At 44.4% G+C, this 19,268-nt stretch overlaps 1 protein-coding gene across 5 annotated transcripts in view; it reads left to right on the plus strand.

The window, feature by feature from the left end:
* arid1b (AT-rich interactive domain 1B) overlaps positions 1–19,268 on the plus strand; it is a 237,294-nt gene that overhangs the window by 179,861 nt on the left and 38,165 nt on the right. For all 5 annotated transcript variants that reach the window (XM_069197114.1, XM_069197131.1, XM_069197118.1 and 2 more), the window contains one exon: positions 3,989–4,328. In XM_069197114.1, coding sequence (XP_069053215.1) covers positions 3,989–4,328 — 340 coding nt within the window. The remainder of the gene's footprint in view (positions 1–3,988; positions 4,329–19,268) is intronic.

Genomic DNA, 19,268 nt, shown 5'->3' on the forward strand with positions numbered 1-19,268 from the left:
CAGATTGAGTAGGAGGCGTTTTTATGTGAATGTAATCTCTTTCCATTGTTAACTATGTCCATTGTAGCCTGTCGTGTTTTTTCTTGACCTGTAGTACCTGTAGTATCCCGATCAGCAGTGTGTGTGATTCTTTTCGTTTTGTTAGGGAAAACTGCAGCACTGTTTTTATACTTCGGGGTAAGAAGGAATCAGCATCGATGGATGCGTTTCAAACCGCAAAGAAAGTCAAATGTACACAGTAACTTGTAAAACCTCCAATTTACATCAGAAAGTGCCGACATTTCCCGTTATGAGCAGCACCATATTCTGCCATAGAGAGCCAGGCAGTCAGACGTCTGGTGAGGTGTTGCGGCCACTGTAAGCAGGCTTGTGAATACAACTCTTTGAATCCAGCTGTCAGAGGGCGCTCCTACTCTGTCCTGTCCCTTGTTTCCTGTGCTTTGCTGTCCTTCCGGTGTCTCTCTCTCTCTGGGGCTATATATTTCTGGGTCACTGATTTACCTTCGCTCAGCACTGACATTCGGATGTCCTGAGACCCGCCTAGCATCCAGGCCGCCCCACGTCCTCTGCCTGAGGGCATTGGTTTCTATACGACTCCTGAACTGCTGAGCCCGGGCTTATCCCCCGTTCAGCCGCTACGCATATGGGTCTTTTTCCGCTCTCCTGCCTCTCCACGGTTCGTCCCTTCCGACATCCGTGACACCAACAGAAATATTGCTTTTGACTTCGAGACGGTCTTGCCGCCAAAACTACTTGCTTGTTAACTCTGCATTTAGATCACGTTGGAACACTTCTGTGGTCAAATGTCTGCTGCACAACCTGTACTTATTCTCTCATTCCTCACATTACATCAGTCATTACAGTGACTAGCGAGCAGGAAGGGCTACATCACTTCACGATCGCGGAATCTCCTGCTCTCGCCCGTGGTGAGATCAGGGGTTTGCGACAACATTGCAAACTGTACAGTACTTTCACAAAGTTCACGATTTTGTGCATAATTTGAAATTTGTAAATGATAATGTCAATGAATTTATTTTGTTGCTGAGATTGAATAACTGGTCTGAGACATAGAGACTACGGTTCCCCTTTTAGTATCAGCAAGTGAAGCTGAAATTGGAAACGCTTGAATAGGTAGGTGGAGCAGTCTTGTTTAAAATTGCTGTAATTGGCTAATCCTGCACAAGTGGGAGGAGTGTCGTGTTTGAATGTGTTGTAATTGGCTAAACCTGAACAAGTGGGAGGAGCATTGTTTAAATATACATAGAAAGGACAGGATGTCCAGCCTCCATTGCTAGAAATATTTTGAATTTTTGTGTTGAAGAAAACACAAAAACGAGAGGAGGCTGTTGGGACCCATGTTGCTCGTTTTGTTGCCAGTTGCCTGTGGTGTCAAGAGCCCCATCTATTTCTTTCTTGAAGGACCCCAGTGAATCTGTTTTCAAAAACTCGCTTCGCATTCAGTTCCAGTCAGTTAACATTTTCGCCCCGCTTGTCCTTGTTTGACTGTTTTTCTCGAAGCAGTCTTCTAATTTAAACAAGGCCGGAGGCCAGAAGCACCGCGTTCTCCTTGTATCCCAGTTCTCGGCAGCGGAGCAAATGGATGACTGAGGCAGGACTGTGAGAAGGTGATCCACTCTGCTGAGTAGGACGCTTTCTAATGTGTTTGGTTACAGTCATCCTTTCCTCGGGAGTCAGGGGATTTAACATAGCTTTGGAATGCGTAGCCATGCTGTGAATTTCCATGTAATTGGTAAGGCTCAGCAGTCCAGTCAAGTGCAGCACTGCTATAAATACTTAGCCCAACAGCAAGTGTGCCGCCCTTGTGAAGACAGCTCTGCGAATAACTACAGGGCGGGGAAAAAATCAACTTTCTCAGCCCTTTTTTCCTGGTCAGTTTTATGTGCTATTTATGGATCTTATGTAAGGACCTCCTAAGACTTCAAGATTATAAGCGCTTTTTTTTTAAGCTCGTACGGTTTGGCAGTTTGAGGAGCATGGGTCTGCACCCAGTGTTTAACGTATCCACCTTTCCACAGCCCGGAGACACCGGGGAGGGTTACAGATGAGATGCTACTGCAGCAACAAATCAAAAAATAGCTCTTAGTTTGAGAGGAGGGTGTATTAGACTCCAAACAAGTCTTTAACCCACAGATACTGATGGCATCTCCAAGGGAAACAGTTTCCGCTGCATGAAGGCCTCTCTCTTACACTGGTGTGCTGTTTTTTGTTTCACTGTAGTGTAAAAGTCCTCCTGGAACTCTCTCCTCTTCAGATGAGGAACCACCTGAGCCTGAAACAGAACAAACAGGTTCATTCTAAAGTACGATTTGACAGCTCAGCTACTTTCACATCTCAGCCAGGGAAGAATCGGCTTCTGAACCACAAAAAAAAACAAACAATCATTTCATGGAAACACTTCCTCTTTAGAAGAGGGTGGAAATGTGTAAAGTTTTGCATTAACTTTTGGGGACAAATGAAGAAAAATTAACTGAGGGGCGAAATGGAACAGAAAAATTAGGGTGGAAGACGGCACCGTTGTATGTGGTACTTTATTCTTACAGTAGTGTTTGAAATGCACAACAACAGATAATACAGATATTCTGTAACGGTCAGAGCGTAAAACTACGAGATGTCCAAAACAACTTTGGATTACAGTTTTTAATTGGCAGTTGGAAAGTTGCAATTCCCTGTGCATAAAGTGGAAATCTCAATAAATGCTGTTTATGTATTTGCAGCTTTAGGGTTTGTATTCCATTTTTGTGTTTCAAAACGCTTATGTCTTTTCACATATGTAAGATAATCAGATAAGCTCTTAGCATCTAGAGAATGGAGCCGCGAGGAGTTAACCAGCCCTGGTACTGTACACACAGGTGTTGAAGGTGTTGCTGCTCTTCATATCCACTCTGTTAGCTGTCACCTGTTTGACCTGAGAATGATACATTTGGCAGGAACAGCAACGTTTCAAAGGAGTTATTTTTTGAAAACCTAAATTTGAAGGTCGGATTTTGACTTACAGTGTAGGTGCTGTGGAATATCTTTCCACTTATGCCATACACAGAAAGTATTTCCGTTTCTGGAGTCAGTATTTTTGTTCAGATGATTGCATTTCCACTTCTCACTTATGAATAAGTGGAAAACCCTTAGTGACTTAAAGACACTTGATCCCCTTTGCCAGACGTGTACGTTGGCGCATTATAGTCTGATCCTGATTAAAGTGTTCTTAATCACATCACAATAAGTAAAATTCTCCCTTTTACGAGAGGAATTCCTTTTTTCACCATTAGCAGATTGCATGGAATTGAAACTAGTTAAAAAAGGAAGCCATTCAGCCTATCTCGCCCATTTGGTGATTAATCTGAGGATCCCATCCAGCTGTTTTTATCAAGGACGTAAGGGTATCAGCTTCAATTACGTATAGTTGGGTAGCTTGTTCCTGTCTCCCACAACCCTTTGTGCAACAAAGCGTCTCCTGTTCTTGGTTTCAAATGCGATTCTATGTGGTTTCCACTTGTGTCCTTTATATATAAAGTTCACAGGCTTAATTTTATTTTCATTGTTTCACATCAAACTGACGAGACCCTCACTTTTTTTTGTGAAGTTTAGGATTTAGCCACCCTCTTGTGCTTTCTTTATCAGCAGCCCACTGCAGGTCTGGGGGGGGGTCAGATCAAATTAAATAAGCTTCTGTGCCTGTTTTGATGTGGACAAATAAGTCTCTCTTGCATTCAGAGAGCCGTGAAAACATAGCGCTTGCTGTCGTTTTCTGGATTAAGTTGTTTGAGCACCATTTATCACGATGCAAACAGTGGCAGAACAGTCACGAAGTGCCGAGACGGGGCATCGTGTGAAAACCTTTAAACGACTTTTTGCGTGTGATGCAAAAAAATAAATTAACATTTAGCTTTTGAAATAGTCCCACGGGACTTTTTTTGGTCTGTAAAAATGAGCTGCTGATTCCGGCGTCTTGTTTTCCTTCTTCGTCGTCTAGGTAACTACCCAAGGCCGCCCAGCTACGGGGGCACGCCCAGCGCTAACTACAGCGGCCCGGGCCCCGGCCTGAGCAACAGCCTGGGGATGAACGCCAGCAGCCCGATGCACGGACAGGGCCCGGGCCAGCCCTGCGGCTCCATGCCCATGGGGCGGGCGCCAGGCTCGGGGATGTCCGGGCGCCCTTACTCGGGCGGCATGACCAACATGGCTCCCAGCTCTCCCAGCATGCCTCAGCCCACGGGCCCCGGGATGGGGCCGCCTCTGCCCAGCGTCAACCGCAAAGCGCAGGAGGCAGCCGCCGCCGTGATGCAGGCCGCCGCCAACTCCGCCCAGAGCAGGTCAGCGCCGCCGCGTGCCTGGAGATGGGAGGGGGGGGTCAGCAGAGTTGCCTGGTTTGCTCAAATTAGTCTTGTGCTTTAAAAAACGAAATACTGGATAGTTGCATCTACTGTTAGCATTATGTACAGAAGTGTGGATAGAAAATGTTGTTTTAGCTCAGTTGTTAGAAGAGTTATCAGCATTGAGAATATTTATTGGGAATCTCAGAGTATTGAGATTGTGTCTCTCAGTAACAATATTTAGGATAGTCGAGGCAATGGTGACACCAAACTTTTATTGCAATGTGGAGGGTCGACAGAGTTGCCTGGTTTGCTCAAATTAGTCTTGTGCTGCTTTGCTGTAGTTCGTAGTTCTTCTGGAACGACGACACACGATAGGGTGAATCAAAGTTTGGGAAAGTGGGGGAGTGGGTGCCGGGGGTGGAGGTAGGGGTAGGGTTTATCGTCCATGAAGCCTTTTGCTTTCTGACATGCTCAGTAATTACTGGGAAGGCCTCTTCGAAGGGCAGCGATGGGAATAAACTTCAGAAGCTCACTCTAATTTGGAGCAGAACCTCCTGTCACGTGTCTGCTTGGACGGGTTTGAAAGGAGAATAGGCAAAAAGCAAATAAAGGCTGCCACCCAGAGCTGACCAGATTGGCGTCGGATCCATTCGTTCCCTGGCCAAGTGGCTGAAAATAAATTTGTGAATGTTCTGGTTTGAGGCTAAGAAGTTGTCGGGAGAATCTGGACTTCCTGGAGACGTATGAGCTGGAGAGTATTTTCTTTTTGTCTCATGTGTGAATGTTTTCATGAGAGAAACAAATGAGGCAGAGCCAGTAAGGACTGTTGGAGTGAAATGGACTGGGGAAACTCTTCTCCACGCATGATGTCCCGGGACAGCTGTGTTATGACCACAAGTTCCCCCAGCTGGGCGATTCTGGGGTATTACTAATAAGGCTGAGTCTATTGGTCTGGTGGGGCCATATGTGTCTTAAAAAAACATAACTTTGCGGTTATGATACAGTGTTTTAATCCCTGTGGTTGATTACTTTATTCAAGTGGCTTCTCCAAACTAAATAAGCAGACACTAGATCATCTATAAGGTATGCAAACAATTGGGGTTGACAACTGGTTCACTTGATACTGTTTGGGGAGGAGGGTGAGAAACAAGTTCCTTAGCCACCTCTGCTCAAGGGGACTTTGTGGGGTTCTTTAGGAATCGGCTTCTCGGGATTCCTGGGCTCGTTAAGGTGCTGTCAACGAAATGAACGGCCAAGCTGAGGTTCTTCCTGTCTTTCGAAGACCCTGCTCGTCTTCCGGTTTATCAGTGATACCTCCAGGTTCCCAAGCACTCATTCATCCTAGTGGCATTTCTGAATGTCATGGTCAGTTAGCTCCTTCAGGTTGTGGGTTGTCAGTACTGTCCACCAGTGGCTTATGGTTTTGGCTGTGGAAAAGCAGAGTGAGGCAGTTTGAGTGTCAATATCCAGAACTGCCCTGTTGCAATCCCAGCTTAGAAACCACTCAGTGGATCATGTTATAATGACTATTATTTTTTCCGAAATGAACAAAAAAATACTTGAACCCAGCAGAATTAAATAATCCTCATATAGGTAGACCATAGTCAGATCGATTTACTTCCCCAGCAAAACGAATGAAATGTTAAAATACTGTATTTTCTGTGGCTAAAAAAGTACCTCAAATTCAGGCTGCAGCTTGAAAAATATTGCACGTTCAAGAGGTTATGATGGAAGCTGAACTTGTCAAGTTTAAAAAATCCAACTCCAGAATTGTCAGAATGGCCTTTTAAAAAACAAAGGGTGTATTGTCTTTGATTATATGGTAGTCAAATTATTTCAAATGCTGCTGAAATTATATAATATAGTTTAAAAAACTAAATACTGGATAGTTGCATCTACTGTTAGCATTATGTGCAGAAGTGTGGATAGAAAATGTTGTTTCAGCTCAGTTGTTAGAAGAGTTATCAGCATTGAGAATATTTATTGGGAATCTCAGAGTATTGAGATTATGTATCTCAGTAACAATATTTAGGATAGTCAAGGCAATAGTGACACCAAACTTTTATTACATTGTGGAGGTTCTGCAAATTAGTTTGCTTGTGTTATATTCTTTTTCTGTGATTAAACCAGTTTTAGCCAACCTTGGTTCCTAGATTTCGTGTCTTTACAGGACTTTGAATCTTCCAATACCTACTGTAGAGTGCTGAACTGATCCTCAATTACTCAATTCACAGAGAACTCTTCGATGATGATGATGATTAATATTATATTGATACAACCTTAACCATTTATTTTGTATATGTATCATGTATGTATTGAATAATAATTGATGTGGGATAAAAATCTACTAATGCTTTTATCAGCATTCATTAGTAATATTTCTTTTGTTTCCAGCTGGAGCTGTTTGAAAATCGATTTTTTCTTTCAGTTCTGGCAATATTGCATTTTGTTTACATTTAGCTGTCACTGTGATGTGGCATACAAGGCACAAATGTTTCAATTAATTGAGTTAACCCCTAGCTAATTTCTAGATTTATTCTGTAAGGTCAGGAGAAAAGCATTTACAGCAATTGGATAAAAGCTTGTTGATTCAGATCTAAATTTTTATAATGACATCTATGGCATTAAATCCAGTAGGCCTGATCTATTGTAAGGCATAAGCAGTACTGGACCTATGTATGTAGACATGTATCGCACGCACACTGGCACACAGTGCTGTAAATGAGAGGTCTGTGTTTTCGATTCTGTGGTTTGCATGAGAACGAATTCTAGTAAAGCATCAACAGCGCTGTCATTTACCTTGTCCGGTTTGTATAATGAGATTAACGACCATCACACTGCAGCTGATGACTGCTGGAGTTCCAGTACACAAGCAGCTATTAGGAAACAGGATGTTTGTGCTGCATTAAATGGATAATCACAAGTACAAAGGGAGGCAGTCTTTCACTGGAAGTGTAGAGTAATAACCTCTTGGTGAACTGCGGTAAAACAGTTAGTGTGGTAAAAGAACAGGTTGAAAAAAAGTATTTCTTCAAAGAGCCCTTGCTTGTTCCAGTAAGTTAGCAGAAGTGCCAGTGAGCTGTTGACGTTGCGCCCTGGGCTGCTCAGGCCCGGGGATTCTGGGAAACGCTGGCACAGACGAGCCTGCACATTCCTGCTGAATCTGCAGAAGAACTTTTAAATAGATGTGTGTATCGTGAATAATCCCGAATGCTGTGCTTAGTGCTTGTGAATGTTCTGAAGTCAGTTAAAAATGCGAGGACGTGAACTACTTTTTTTGTCACTGCCGAGTGAGAAAGGAGCCTTGAGGAAACAAGTGCAACTTCAGAAGGGTTTAACGGGAGGTGAGGTCACCCAGGTGGTGTTTGATTGAAATCTCAGGCACAGGCCAGGTTGCGCAGACATAATGCAGCAACAGATGTGGAATCATTTCTCATTTCTAAACCTGTGATGTTTGAGAATCGCAAAATTTACACTGAGATTAAAAAAAGAAGAAAAAAAAACATTTCATGCAGCCTTTGCATGGTTAAACAGATTTTAAAAATGGCTAACTGTGCACAAAATAACCTCCTAACTGCAAGGAGGGCACTTCTGAAGACCCTTGCGAATCGTAAGTCTCCAAGATGTACAGGACTGGCTGACAATCTCTGCCAAAAAGTCGTAGATGGGCCGTTTATTTTATTTTTTTTTATGCTCATCTTTTCTTACTCTAGTCACTACACTTAGCTAGGAGGTCACAGTTGTTTTTCTGTCTTTGGGAATCGTTTTCCTCTCGACCCACCTGAGGTCGGATGAAAGCGAAGAGGTTGTGCTTTTGTCCCGAAAATGGCCGCACACTCCGGGCGGCCTGCGTGCCCTGGCCAGGCCGGGACCGGAGGGTCCCAGCCCCTGTTCCCACCTCGGCACCGCACTCCTGGGGCTCCCCGGCTGTCACGCCGCCACTGCCCGAGCCGTGCCGGTGGGTAGTGGCACAGAGCCACACTTCCTGGAAGAGCCTTGGGGCCATTTTGGCAGTATGACATAAGGCCCTCTTGAGCGAAATAAAAAAAGACATTAATGTAACAGAAATGACAGAATAGGCGCTGCTTCGAAGACTGACTTCGGACCCGGGGCAAACACCTGCATGCCTCATCACAGCCGCGTGGCTTTTGGTTCAGCGGTGTGCCGTGGGTCCTGTGTTTCATTTTTTTAACGCGTTTCCTTTGGAGCGAGCCGACAAACCCCTGCCAGCCCTTCCCCTCGCTCTCACCTGAGATATTCCTGCTAGTAATGGGGAAGGCTTGGCCGCGCTGGAGTGGACAGTGCGGGTGGAGGATGTGCTTGTCTGCCTCCCATCTGCTTGCCATCCCTCACGGTGGCGGCCAGCAGCCAAATCACCCTGCCGCTCCCCACCGGCAGCCCACTGGAGCTCAGCAGGTGGGAGCCTGGTCAGTACCTGGATGGGAGACCTCCTGGGAAAAACTAAGGCTGCTGCTGGAAGAGGTGTTAGTGGGGCCAGCAGGGGGCGCTCACCCTGCAGTCTAAGCAGTCCTGATGCCCCGGTATAGTGATGGGGGCACTATACTGTAAACAGGCGGATGAGACGTAAAACCGAGGTCCTGACTCTCGGTTCAATTAAACTGTTAACTGTTCAATTAAAATCACAGGCTGTTTCTCGAAAAGAGTAGGGGTGTTACCCCAGCGTCCTGGCCAGATTGCCCCCTGGCCTTTACCAGTCATGGCCTTCTAATAATCCCCATCTCTGAACTGGCCTCATCACTCTGTTCTCCTCCCCACTGAGAGCTGGTGTGTGGGGAGAGTACTGGCGCACTATAGCATCCAGGTGGGGCTGCACACTGGTGGTGGTGGAGGGGAGTCCCCATTACCTGTAAAGCTCTTTGAGTGGAGTGTCCAGAAAAGCACTATATAAGTGTAAGGAATTATTATTTTAGTATTTAGAGAATTGCTTCACAATGTATTCGCTTGGTTTATTTTGCAGACGTTTTCCATTTCGTTCTGAAGGACGCAAAAGGTGACGGACACAAACGTTTCAATCCTTTACATTCTTTTAATGGTGGGACAGTCAAAGGAAAGCATTTGGAGAGCTGTTCCGTTTAAAAAAAAAAAGTGACCAAAATTCATCACCAACACTTAAACCGAAAGGCTGTCGTGGTTTTTCTCACTCGGATCATTTGAGGTTTTATTGTGGTGCAGTATTTATTCTTCTAAGTACACTGTACAAGGAGAACCCTGTGCTTGTTTCTTAGTTTTAAATTTTCCTGAAGTAATTGAACTGCACAGACCTTGTTATGAAGCCCCTCTCGGGGAAACGCAGTGCAGACACACTCCACAGCGCTGCTAAAGAATATGATTACAGTGAGATAATACAACCGCACATGACAGCAGCGCTCACATGGCCTGGGAGGAATATAAATCAGAGGTGATAGGTAGACGTACAGCAGTCGCCTGTCATAATAACCAATATCCACAGCATGTTGAGTGTGACATGGGGGACCCGTGCGTCAAGCAGAGCAATGCATTTTGATGGTTCCACAGCCCAGTAATGAAATGCATAAAAATACAATTATAAGAAACTTCCTTTCCACTTTTTAGCACTCAAAAAAAAAAAAGGAAATGTAAAATAAGGAATGAGGAAAAAAATACATCGTTTTCAATTTTAAATGGACAAAAATCTCCTAGAGTGGCAGTGTTGGCTTCTTTAGGGCCGGAGTTGAAGCATCACAAGCTATTTGGCATTTTGGAGATACATTTTACTTGACAGCTCTGATTAATGGCTTGTAACGCCCTTTCTAGCGGACGAATCTGTAAACACTGAAAAGGCCATTAAGAGAGAGCATCACTGTCAAAAAGCCCCAGCACAACATGGTGTCCCGTGTTCTGCTAAATATGGAGAACCGTCAGTCTTCACTTTCATTCTGAAATTTGTTCTGTGGGAATGCGATGCGGGTAGTGAAATAATGTCTGTCAGCTTCTTTCTTCATTAACAGTTTTGTGTCAGATTTTCAGCTTTGTGTTTCATGGGGGCAGAATCACAGAACTGGGGCTCCAGGTTTGGTTCCTGGGGTGCTGTCGGCGTGAGGTTTGCAGAAACTGGAAGGTAATTGGTTTCTGGTGAAAACTGGCCGTGGTGTGAGTGTGTGTGTGTGCCCCGTGATGGACTGGCGTCCCATCCAGGGTGTATCCTGCCTTGTGCCCATTTCTTGCCAGGATCGGCAAGCAGTTAGAAAACGGATGTTTGTTTTTCATGAGTAAAAATTCTTTTAAAGCAAACCTTTGAATTCCGTACTCTCTGTTTTGACGTTACACACGCTTATTAACACAGCAGCACTGAGAATGTTAAGTGCTGGGAGCCCACGGCCTGTGTTTCTGTGGTGTCTCGTGTTGTTCTGTTCGGGGGCTCAGGCAGTGTCTATTTCAGCTGTGTTTCGCTACCTGGAGGCTTGGAATCGCACATCTGGATACGTTTCAAACATCCACGGACCAGGGATGTGGGGTTTCAAGGAAAATCATGCCAAGCGCGTCAATCCCCGCAGCTATGAAGAGTTTTATTATTCTTTTTCTTCTTTGTGATGCGTCTGCGCCTCTTTCGGCTGGCCCTTAGATGTTGCTCGCTTTTCTGCAGATCTGAATGTAATTAAAAGTTGACGAGAATGAAAATCCACCGAGATGCACTGTCTGGCAGCAGAGGACCCGGACTTGTAGAGCTGCCTTTGCGAATGTGTGGAGCTGAAAGGCGAAAGTGCAGGAATTGGGAGCACGTTACGATCAGGAGCCTTGCATGTGTTAAAGGTTGGCATCCTGGAAAGTGTAATTTTCCCAGCTTTTAGGATATTTTCATTCCATCTTTGGCGCTTTGACCTCAAAGATGACTTGGGTTTACGATTTTAAATTTTGAAGGGCTGGTTTACTGAGCACGTTTAAAATGATTTTCCTGTAAAAATGCCCTGAGAAGTCAGATATTTATTTTTTTTCGTTTGAGCTCACGGCCACATTTCTAGTCCTGTAGCGACACGTTTTGCCTTCTTACAAAGGACACTCATTTAGCGCAGCCGTGCAGGAGAATTTAACTGATAATAATGCACAATGCAGTTCAACCTGGCTGGGTTGTTGGGGTTTCTTTCAGCAGATCTGTAGTATTGTAAGTGTGAGGCTGATCTCCAGTTCTTTATTTAGAAGCCTTTGGCTTCTTCTGATTATTTCTCTTTGGCCAAATGTGAGGTTTGTATTGTTCGTACACATCTTGTGGAAAGTAAACATATGAAACTTTAAGGTCACCTTGTATAAATGCATATGGCAGGAAAAGGTGGTGGTAGTGTGACAGTAGAAATGCACTGCTGAGCTCCGTAGTAGTGCATCACATTGTCATTCAAGGTAGAGACAACATATATAAAAGACAGAACTCATAAAGTTACTCACCCATTAAGAACAGCCATGGACAAAGGGTTATAATCTCCTTGTACAGAACTGGGTTGGAAACATCTCTCAGACATTAATTTCTGGAGCTTTAAACTGCTGTTGGCTTTTCATGTTCCATTTTCCTTTCCATGTCCATTTTTTTCCAGTGCCATTTTAGTAAGGGTTCTGTTTCTTACGAGTAGCAGTAGTTCTCATTGTTTGAAATGGGTGAATGTGTGTTTACCTGTGGAGTGGGTCGCTGGGAAGGTTTTGTTCCCAGTCCTTAGTAACTGGCACTTCAGAAACACTCAGAGATGTGTCAAAGAAAGCCAGCCACTGGCCACTTGTGCCTTTTTTTTCCCCCAAACATACCACTTGCTTTTTCAAATGCTGCCATTTTTAGGGAGTCAGGGGAATCTTGTGATTCATTTTCAAGCAAGCAACAGGGACCTTATTCATAGACGTTCTGTCACACCAGGGGTTCAGATGCCCTGACAGGATCTTTCAAAGAGACAGGCCCAGAAAAACAGAGACAGACACCGCCTTACGGTACAAACCAAGTGCTCTTTATTTACAATCTGGGGCAAATTATCCAAGAGAAATATATCACAAACCGAGACAAAAACAAACTTTTCTTTGAGCAGCTCACTGACATTTTAATAGTGCCCTACACTGATGCTGCTTGCTAGCTTCTCAGAACATACGCCTCACTCCCACAAAGAGTTGCCACAAAAAGGTGTCTCCAAAACTTGGGGTCCACTGACTCATCTGTCAGTCCTTCTTTCCTCATCGATCTCCTTCTTTTTCCGGTGTCGCACACTCCAGCATCTGCTTCCTGGTTTTGAAATTGCCCCCTGCCCAGTTGTCTTCTTCCGTCTGGTCAGGGGGCTGTGGGCGCATGTAGTAGTGCAGACAAGAGCTGTCATCTTGATTGTGCCTCTCGTCCCATCCAGTTCTTTTAAGTCCTCTTAAATGCTTGGCTGGGTGATTCTCTTAATTCGGTGTTCACTCTTCTGAGTATTTCACTAACTGAGTGCAGAATTCAGAAGCCCACTCTGTTGCTTATATTTCAGCTTTCTTTCTGTATTTTCATACATCATACTCAAGTACGTTGGCGGGGTCATCTTCGCTAGGAACGCCAATTTCAATGTGGTGAATAGCCATTCCCCATGAACCTATGAAATGAAACAAACCTACGTTTTTCTCTGAACATGGGATAAACGCAGCGTGTTCAGGGTTCTGGATGTCTCGGTTTGTGGGATCATCTACCAATTACTTCATCTACCAATTACTTCTTATCTTATCGTCAGTTTAAAAGTAACGACCACAGACCTCTTATGGCCTCCCTACACCGTTTGTGACATGTGAGCATTGTACTGCCGTAGCTTTTGGTACCACAACCGGTGATCTACAGTAGTTCAGACTAGAAATGTGTTCTGATCCTTGATCAATTGCACCTCAGCTAGTTTGCCGGTTCTTTGCTGACAGCGCTGTTGCGCAGGTGCTGACGAAACTGTATGACCACACCAAATCTTCAGTAACAGTGCACCCGATTGTACAGCCATCCATTTTCTAACCGCTACTTCCAATTAATGGTCGCTGGGAAGCCGGAGCCTATCCCAGCAAGCATCTGGGCCGCTTTTCCAAGAAGTCAGTTATCCTGTCAGTATGTTTTTGGACTGTGGGAGGAAACCACAGCACCCGGAGGATACCTACGCAAACACAGGGAGAACATGCCAACTCCACACAGACAGCATCGCAGGAATTGAACCCAGGGCCCCACTGCTGCGAGGCAACAAATCTACTCACTGCGCCACCTTGCTGCCCTAAACACATTTCATGGTGTAATGAGATGATATTTTAATTCCGTTATACTAGTGACATGCATTTCGTTCACTGTGAACTGACAGCAGGGGAAATGGCAAACCGTTTCGTTTTGGTGACGTCATTGCATGAAGGCAGGCATGGTAGGAACGGAGCAGTTTTTTGCGCTCATTTTGAAATGCTGCTCGAACCGAGCTTTTCACTGAAGCCCTGTGCTTGCTCGGCCCGCGAGCTCGTCTGCCTGTCACTCGAGGGATTCCTCGTCTGCACACATCCTGTTGGCTCTTTTTTTGTTGTTGTTGTTGGGAGGTGGCTAGTGAGGCCGTTGGGAGACGATATTGAGACAGCGCAAAAAAATCAAAAGACGTATGTAGCATTAGAGAGCTAATTTATGTGTCTCAGTGTGCCTAGGTGCGTAAAAACAGACTTGAGGACTTGAAACAAGAGCAGGACGCGGAGCCTGGTGGGTTTCTGTGCTGTCGACGAGCTGGTCCTGTGACCAGAGTAGACTGTAGGCGTGGCATTCTGGTGCAGGCGAGCTCTTGGGACACCAGGGTTTCAGTCCAGAGAGCAGGAGCTGATCTTCTGAAGAAACATCACTCAAAGGCATCAGGTGGATGCTGCACATTGGTGGTGGTGGAGGGGAGTCCCCATTACCTGTAAAGCGCTTTGAGTGGAGTGTCCAGAAAAGCGCTATATAAGTGTAAGCAATTATTAATCAATTATAAAGGCGTCATTATAAGGTGGTCCTGGAGATCTGTTCCTCACGGTGGTCGTTTTTATCTGTGATTGATATCTGAAGACATCATTATTAGTAATATTATAAGTAGTAATAGCTCTACTACTGGTACTCTGCACATGATAACCACATTTTAGCATTTTTATAAGCTAAAAGAACCGTGATCATTATCAGCCAGACACTCACCAGCCTCCACATGTATTTTTACATCCCTATCCATACTGATACTTTGCCTTCCATCTTTGTCTTTTTTAATTGTACCTCTTTTTCCAGACATTTTGTTTTGAAAGTACAAAAAACTGAAAGCAAGGTGAAAGCGAACAGTAGAAGGAAACATAATTTGCTTGGCTAGGTACTTGATGAATACAATGATGCATTTTCTTTTTCTAGAGATTTCACCCAGCTCATGGATTTTATGGGGTTTTTTTTCTTTAAAAGTGTTTGAAAATTTATGTCTGTATCCTAAACATATATTCATGTGGGAGTGCTGTGCTTTGCTTTATGTCAGAGGGAGGGAACGTATGTGCTCATTTGTCAAAAATCGATTTCTGCGCCCCAAAATATGTAATAATACGTTTTTATATAAAATGGTGATTTAATGTAGCCCATGTGAAGGCAAAATCTCAAGTCAGGTTATTTAAGACACACTATTGAACAAAACTTAACAACAGTTCATTCAAAGACTCGGCAGGCAAAGATGTCCAGCGTGTGATATTACAACGCAAAAAAAAACAACAACAAATGGGTTGGAAACAGCAAAAAGATTTCAGGCTTGTTCTCTCTGTTTCTTGAAAACAATACTTTTTTTTTCACAACGTCATTTGCTCAGCGATTGATCTTCAACTATCCCCTTTCTAGTGCCTTTCAGCTCAGTTTCATGTCGTTTGAAATGGGGCCTGGCTCACTACTCTTTCCTTTTCCCATGATGTGGCCTCTTTCTTCGAAGTAGTTTTACCCTGAAATTCACACTTTCACAATTCACAATTTCTTGGTAATGCATACAATTTCCAGTGTTTTTGGTTTGTGTTTTAAACTGCTTACCAGTGTTGATTTCCTGAGCCCTCTCATGTATTTGCACAGTCAGTTCTGCTGTGGCGCTATTTTTGTGGTGCTTTAGCTGCAGAGAATTCCCAGGGATCAGCTCATAAGTGTGGGTCAGAAGTCATCGCTTCAGTTTCGAAAGAGTTCAGCGTTTCAGGTTTCTAGCTCACAGTGCGTCAGAATCCACCATTGTTAAAGCAGACTAAAAGGTTCATTGTGGGGGTATGCTCCTGCTTCCATCTAGCTTTACAGACACCTGCTTTTTCTAAGTGACTGTTTTGTGGGGTAGGGGTGTGAAGCTAGTCGCCACGCGCCGTGTGTCTGTGCAGTATGATCACATGGTCTCTCCGGGTCAGAAATCGGGGCGCTCTCCGCTCCTGGGAGTTTCTAACAGGTCTCTGAACCCGAAGAGACAGTTGATGGCTGAGCTGGTGTTTGTTCTGCCGAGAACGTGGTCAAAGAAAGAATATTTTGATCCAGGCAGAGACTGTGGTCTGGGTGTAATGCTCAAAAGTGTTAAGTGGAGGACTTAAACATCAGTTTCATATGTAAAACATTCCGGCGTGTTTATGCATGGAGCAGTGTTGCAGTGAAGGCGAATTAAAATCCCCTCCAGGCTAGGGCCCTTATCCAGGCATTAGTGGCTTTCATATTTACATACAAGCTGACGTTTTGCTTTACAGGGAGCAGAGAACCCGATATGGAAGGCGAAGGCGAACTGCCTCTTCGCTGACCTCCAGCAGCAGATCTCTGTGGCTTACAGTCCAGATCAGTTGTCTGGACTCTCCTGTTCTGAAGCCAGCAGCTTGTCAGATGCTTCCCTGTGTGAATGCCATGACATTTTGAGGTCCCCTTTTAGAAAGTCCGATGCATTTCTGACTGTGTTCCATTTGGCTTCCATATATGGACAGGAGTCTAAATGCTGTCCGTTACGTAGGAATAAACGAATGTTAGACTGGCAGAACGTTCACTAGCCGGCCGCCTTATGTTGTTTTGATCATTAGAAAGCGCGATATGAAGGCTTTGTTTACAGCTGTGCTTTTATTTTCGTTTAATTTCTTGTGCGTGTTCTTATTAATACCCGGACCTCTCCTGGAGAGCGGTCATCGCGGTGGATTTTATCTCCCAGCCACACGGCCCCCGGAGGAGGCCGAGCCAGGGCTGAGACTTGCGCGGTCCGCGGCAGACGAGCCGCGGCTGCAGGAGGCGATGGGGGTATCCCAGCCACCCCGGCTCCCTGACCCCAAGGCCTCCCTCTACACGGGCTGAGCCGGCCCCCTCCAGGGGCCAAAGCACACCCTTGTGTGGGTTCGATGAAGAGGCAAAAACATGAAAGAAATTGGAGGGGGGAGCAAGATTGCCCTGGGGGCAGGCGGGGAAGAGGAGGGGGGGCATTTCCTTAAAGAAAGAAGAAAGAATTTTGACCTTTGCAGTAAAAACATTTCATAGATAAATAAAGCACGGCCTGAATGTCAGAAGGACTGATGTGCCACCAGCCATTGCTGCTCGTAGCCCTGGCAGGAGGAGATCAATGTTCATAATTAGGGGAATGAATGACTTCTGTTTTTCAGACGGTTTCAATGGATTTATTTTAAGACAAGCGGTTTAATAGATGTCCTTTTATTTTATTTAGCCTTTTTTTTTTTTTTTTTGCTCGGTTAGAAAGTCAAAGTGGCTGTGGCGCTCTGGAGCAGATTGCATTCATTTATAATTCATACCTTCCCGTCCCGTAGACTGGGCCAGAAAAGCACTCTTCCCCCTTTTTCCTGCTCTTCTCTGCCAGGTCCAGCTGCAGTTCGTGTTGCCCAGGAACCCTGGCTGAGTTACTGTGTGTGGTACACAACAGTATAGAACGTATTTATTGGGAATTCATGTCTAAAGAATGACACCAGCTAAGTGCATATTTGAAGTTTTGTGTTCATGTTGTTGTTGTTTTTGTTTTGTATTTTCTCTGCATCTGCACCAGGCCTCGAGTATTGCTTCTTGAAAAATGAAACGCAAAACAACACAAAGAACCTCCAACCTCTGAACAGTGGGTGGATATTGTGAATGAGACTTGTATGATGGATCACGTCACTTTTTATATGATGGATAATTGTGTTTTATCTCTTTTAACCCTCTTGCCCTCGTCTCTGTTGGCACCAGGTGAATAGTACTAAAAAATGTCACTGTGAACCGAAAAGAGAAGATGGAAAAAGTTAAAACATCATATTTATATTTTACACGTTAACCTGTTTCTGCAATCAATAAAAAAGTTCAAAAATAAACAGCATAAGTAAGGTTGACAAATGAAAGGAAGCTATTCTGAGCTATTCTGCCCATTTAGCCCAGTTTGTTTTTAGTAGGTAATGGACCGTGGGGTCTCATCCAGCCATTTCTTGAAAGACGCCAGATTAGCAGCTTCAACAACATGGTGGGTTAAAGTTCCAGACTCCCACAAACTCGGTCCTAGGTCTTCTCCCATATTTCCACAACCATTTCTGTAAATCTGATCCTCTTATTCTCAGGATTTAGCTCCCTTTCCTTCAGGTCTTGTCCGTGCCCTCTGGTTCCTGCTGCACTGTTGATTCCATAGGCGTTTGTATGGTGGACTTTGTCCGAACGATGTCTCCCAGTTCTGGTCCTCGTTTGTCCTTCCACCTTCTGGCCCTTTTCTGTAGCTCGGGTCATCCAACTCTTATTCCTCGAACCATTTCAGTTCTTCCCGAGCCGAGGGAACGAGGTTAGAAATGAGGTGGAATCCTGCGCTTGGATGTGGGGTCTCGGCTCGAATGCGCTCGAGTCAATAGTGGGGGTTCACTGCCGTGTCGCAGGAGACCTGATTTGTCACTTACGTCCTTATTTCAAGTGTAGAGCTGGATACACTTCTTAATTTGGCAACCGTTCCTACTATGACACAGACCGAGTGCCCGCTGAAAGCGATGTGATTGTTTTCCCTCTTGAACTGTAAAGCTTCATGCGGCGTTTTGGCCTCTTCTCGCTGAGCACAGCTGCACCGCTTTCCCGCCGAAGAAACAGCATCTTTTAAAGGCCCTGCCTTGTCTTATTTACTCTGAGGCCTGCGAGCAAGATTAATCTAAGTGTTTCTGATCATGCTACATGCATATATTAAACAAGATTAAACGCCATACTTTTCCTGATCAAGTGATTTTCATAGCATTTTTTTACATGAATTAGTCATACCAATGTAACGCAATCCCAGTTTTTGCATTATTCACATTTTAACTGTGGCTGGTCGTTGTAGTGAATGTTAAGGGACTTATTTATTCAGCTCTTAGAATAAACCAGGCAGTGGAGGTCTGAGGGGGAAGTGCTGAGAGGGATGGAATGTGACCCAAAAGCAGGAATATTAAAGCTTGTGAATGTATAGGATTTTTTTTTTTTGCTCAGTTATTCTCATGGACATTGAAAATAATTGCCTTGTCATACGCACCAAAAAAACACTCAATCATTTTAATAGAACTAAGAAAAGTATTAGATCAGAATGAAAAAATGGATGGTCTAATTCCTAGTGGATCCCAGAGTAACGTCTTGCCTAAACTGTTGAAAACAACATAAAACACTTGTTTTCCCCCAATTTTTTTATCCAAACCTTTCTGTAAACTGCAGCTCTTCCTTACCTCAAGGCTGTGGTTGCTGAATCCTGTGTCTCCGTAAGATTTTCCTGCACAGGCGATCAATGTGTGAGGCAGATGCTTTCATCTCAATATGAAGAGTCAAACAAGAAGACAGGAGGTAGTTTAATCTGTTTTTCTCTTCTGCAGTACAGTGGACTCAGCATAAAACACTCCTGCATTCGGTGAAAACACACTGTCAGTAAAAAAGGGAGAGGTATTCTCTTTTAAGATCTTCATTTTTTTTGTTGTTGTTGTCTCTCAATTCTTAAAAGTCTTGATGAAATCCATGCCCAGCAAGTTGTACAGCAGAGTGGGTAGGGC

The sequence above is a fragment of the Lepisosteus oculatus genome, chromosome 2 (genome assembly GCF_040954835.1).
Source record: "Lepisosteus oculatus isolate fLepOcu1 chromosome 2, fLepOcu1.hap2, whole genome shotgun sequence".
Lineage (NCBI taxonomy): Eukaryota > Metazoa > Chordata > Actinopteri > Semionotiformes > Lepisosteidae > Lepisosteus > Lepisosteus oculatus.